This window comes from Acanthamoeba castellanii (assembly GCF_000313135.1).
Source record: "Acanthamoeba castellanii str. Neff unplaced genomic scaffold scf7180000084664, whole genome shotgun sequence".
In the NCBI taxonomy this organism is placed as follows: domain Eukaryota; phylum Discosea; order Longamoebia; family Acanthamoebidae; genus Acanthamoeba; species Acanthamoeba castellanii.
In genome coordinates this window covers 500108-503579 of record NW_004457466.1, presented here as the reverse complement: position 1 = coordinate 503579, position 3472 = coordinate 500108, and the positions used below count along the sequence as shown (strand labels likewise).

The 3472-nt window shown below is 64.5% G+C and overlaps 2 protein-coding genes across 2 annotated transcripts in view; one reads left to right on the top strand and one right to left on the bottom strand.

The window, feature by feature from the left end:
- ACA1_370330 (protein kinase domain containing protein) overlaps positions 1–3472 on the top strand; it is a gene marked incomplete at both ends in the record, with an annotated part of 5089 nt that overhangs the window by 173 nt on the left and 1444 nt on the right. The window contains 8 exon segments of the mRNA XM_004340252.1: positions 47–565; positions 600–989; positions 1098–1265; positions 1281–1442; positions 1457–1531; positions 1573–2212; positions 2227–2500; positions 2514–2866. Of these exon segments, the coding sequence (XP_004340300.1) occupies positions 47–565; positions 600–989; positions 1098–1265; positions 1281–1442; positions 1457–1531; positions 1573–2212; positions 2227–2500; positions 2514–2866 (2581 nt within the window).
- ACA1_370440 (uncharacterized protein) lies at positions 3035–3346 on the bottom strand (the record flags this gene model as incomplete). The annotated part of the gene is made up of 1 exon (XM_004340251.1): positions 3035–3346. The coding sequence occupies one exon, from the start codon at positions 3344–3346 to the stop codon at positions 3035–3037; it is 312 nt and encodes a 103-aa protein (XP_004340299.1).

Below are 3472 nucleotides of genomic sequence, written 5' to 3'. Positions count from 1 at the left end.
CGGCATCGCGTACACCATCCAGTCGATCCCAGGCCGCCACGTGCAGGCCGGCGACGCGGGCGTCGCGCGCACCCTCGCGGCCACACCGTACGGGATCGGGTTTGACGCCATGAGCATCGTGGCGGAATCGCGGACGCTGCCGGTCGGCGACATCATCCAGGGAGGTGTTCGGATCTCGGCCACGAGATCGTCGATCGTCGAGACGGCGCGCTTGGATCTGGCCAAGCGCGCCACCACCGGATGGCCGATCGTCTACTGGAGCCACATCTACGTGCCGCCGTCGTGCGATTATGGATGCCCCAATCTGGCCACCTTCCTCGAGTGGGTCTATTGGAGGCAGACCAACACGCTCGACGTCACCGCGCGGCTCTCTGACAGCGAAGGCGCCGGCCAGGTCTCGCCCGATCTCGCCACCAGTCTCGCGCTTTCGTTTCGTCGCGTCACCTGCGGCGGACCAACCAGGACGGCTTTTGCGCGATCCGAGTGCATGGACGACGCGGGCACCACGTGTTCCAACCACGGCACGTGCGTCGTGCCTTCGGCGCTACACCATCGGGAACGCGACGTGCGACTGCCAGGCAGGATGGGAGGGCGTCCAGTGCGCGTCGGCGGTCAAGCCCACCAGCGCCGCCGCGAGCACCAACGGCGATTCGGAGCTGCGTCTCGGGCTCGGTCTCGGTCTCGGCATCGGCATCGGCGTTGGCGTCGTCTTGCTCCTACTCTTCGCGTTCGTCTGTGTGCTGGCTGCGCTCGGCGTGGGCATCGTGCGGCGCAAGCGCGAGCGACCCGCATGGGACGCGTCGATATCCGACATCGAGTTTGGCGATCTGATCGGCACCGGCGGCAACGGCGATATCCACAAGGCCAAGTGGCGCGGCACCGAAGTCGCCGTCAAGACGTTCGCCGCCCACCGCACCCATTTCTCCCGCGACGAGCTGCAGAAACTGCGCGGAGAGGTCGACATCATGAACTCCATGCGCCATCCAAATGTATCGCGTTCTACGCCGCGTGCACCAAGCCTCCGGATCTGTGCATCATCATGGAGCACATGGAGCTGGGCTCGCTCTTCGATCTCCTCGAGAACGAAGCTCGTGGAGTACCTGTTGGCGCTTCGTGTCAAGCTCGCGCTCGGGATCGCCAAGGGCATGCACTACATCCACTCGCAGGGCATCGTCCACCGCGATCTCAAGTCGCCCAACGTGCTCATCGACTCCAAGTGGAACGCCGAGGTCGCCGACTTTGGTCTCAGCACTGCGCGACACGCCGTGGGGAACTAACAGGCGGGCCTCAGCATCCCCTGGGCGGCGCCCGAGATCCTCAGCGATTCAACCACGGCCGACGGCGTGCTGGCCGACATCTACTCGTTCGGTATCATCTTGTGGGAGATCATCACGCGCGAGAAGCCCTACAATGGGATGTCACCAGCCGCGATTGCGGTCGCCGTCATCCGCGACAGAAGCGACCCGTGTTCGACGACGACGTGGTGCCCTTGCCGTATCTCAACGCCCAGGACCTCGTTTATGAGAAGGAAGTCACCGACATGCAAGATCTCACGCGTCGCTGTTGGCCCAGGACGTCGTTGAACGACCGACGCTGCCGGAGATCATCAACGCCCTCGACATCGTTGCGGGCGCGTGTGCCCCCGAGAAGCGCGTCGACGACTCGGGGGACAACTCTGGCAGCATGACGCGCGGATCCTCGTCCGGATCCAACGCGTCGTCCATGCGATCCATCTACGGCAACGTCCGGCCGACCGCCCACGGGTATGGCACGACCCAACCGCCACCGCACGACGGCGACGTCTACGTCGTCATCAGCGACATCTCCGGAGCCGATCGGCTGTGGGAGCTCTACCACTCGGCGGCGTGCGAGGCCACCATGATCCACAATGTGCTCATGCGCGATCTCATGGCAACCCACAACGGCTACGAGGTGCACATGTCCGGCCTCAAGGCGAGCATGGGCGCCGGCACCTTCTGCGTCGCCTTCCGCCAGGCGATCGGCGCCGTGGCCTGGTGCTCCAGCGCACAGCGCGCCCTCGTCGTCGCCGACTGGCCCGCCGGGTTGCTGCGCATCAACGGCGCACACGCCGAGTACGGCAACTCGTCCGACGAACACTTTGTCTACCGCGGACTGCGCGTGCGCATGGGCGTGCACGTCGGCCCGGTGCGTCGCATCATGGACCCCAAGACGCGCCGCGTCGAGTACATTGGTCCGGCGGTGAAGGGAGCCAGGCCATCGCGCACGTGTCGTCAGGGGGTCAGGTGCTTGTGTCGCCCGACGTCAAGGCCGAGCTCACCGACCTGCCCGATGAGATCGGGCGGATGCGTCCCCTTCGGATCCAACACATGGGCAACATCGATCTCGAGCAAGCGGCGCCCGAGGGGATCGCCTACCAGCTGATCGTGAACTCGCTCGAGATGCGCGCCAAGAATCATGTGCGGTTCAACGACGACTGCGACGTGCTCCAGCTGCCCGCCGAGGACATGAGCCTGCTGGTGTCGGCCAACAAGTGCCGGTGGTTTATTGACCCGCGAGATAGAGACCGGCAAGGTGATCGGACGCGGGACGAGCGCCGTCGTCTACAGGGGCCTGTGGAGCAAGTCGACGCCGGTCGCCGTCAAGATCTTCAACCGGTCGAAAATGACCGAGGAGCAGGCGCTCCGATTCCGCGTCGAGGTGGCCACTCTCGCCGAGCTCTCGCATCCCAACGTCCTGCTCTTCATCGGCGCCACCATCGGCGACAAGCACCTCTCGCTCGTCGTGGCACCCCCCTGCGGCAGCCTCGCCGGCGTGCTCGCCAACGCCTCCGAGTTCCCGCTCACGTTCACCCAGCGCATGCACATGGCCTACGGCGCCGCGCGCGGTGTGCGCTACCTCCACTCGCTCGATCCGCCGCTGCTCCACCGCGATCTCAAGTCGTGAACCTGCTCGTGGACGACTGCACGACCTGCACTTTTGCTATTGTGTTGTGAACATACTTCTTTCTCTCATCATTATAACTGTGTACAAAGTGCTTGGCCGCATAACATGTCTAGCCCATGGCCCGGTGGTGCGGATAGCCGGGATAGGGAGGATAGGGCAGGCCGCCGGAGGAGGGGTGCGCGGGATAGGGCGGGTGGAGTCCGCCGCCCAGGGGCCGGTAGCGCGGAGGCCGGGGGAAGGCGGGAGGCGGAAAGAAGCCGTGGTTGAAACCATCACCATCGTAGTCGTCGCCCTGATCGTTGTCTGGCGGCGCGACGTGGTGCACCTCCTCGGCGCCCAGCAGGCGATAGATCTTGGACTTGACATCGACGGTGAGGATCTGGCTGTTCTTGAAGCGGCCGCCCTGTGATGTGATGAACATCCATCAAGTAGCGCTGTAAGCGACCAATGATTCATGACCCACCCGACGCGTCGAGTGTAGAGAAAGATGTCAAAAGAGAGAAGAGGCAACACACGCACGGCAAAGAGGATCTCCTTGGCGGCGCGT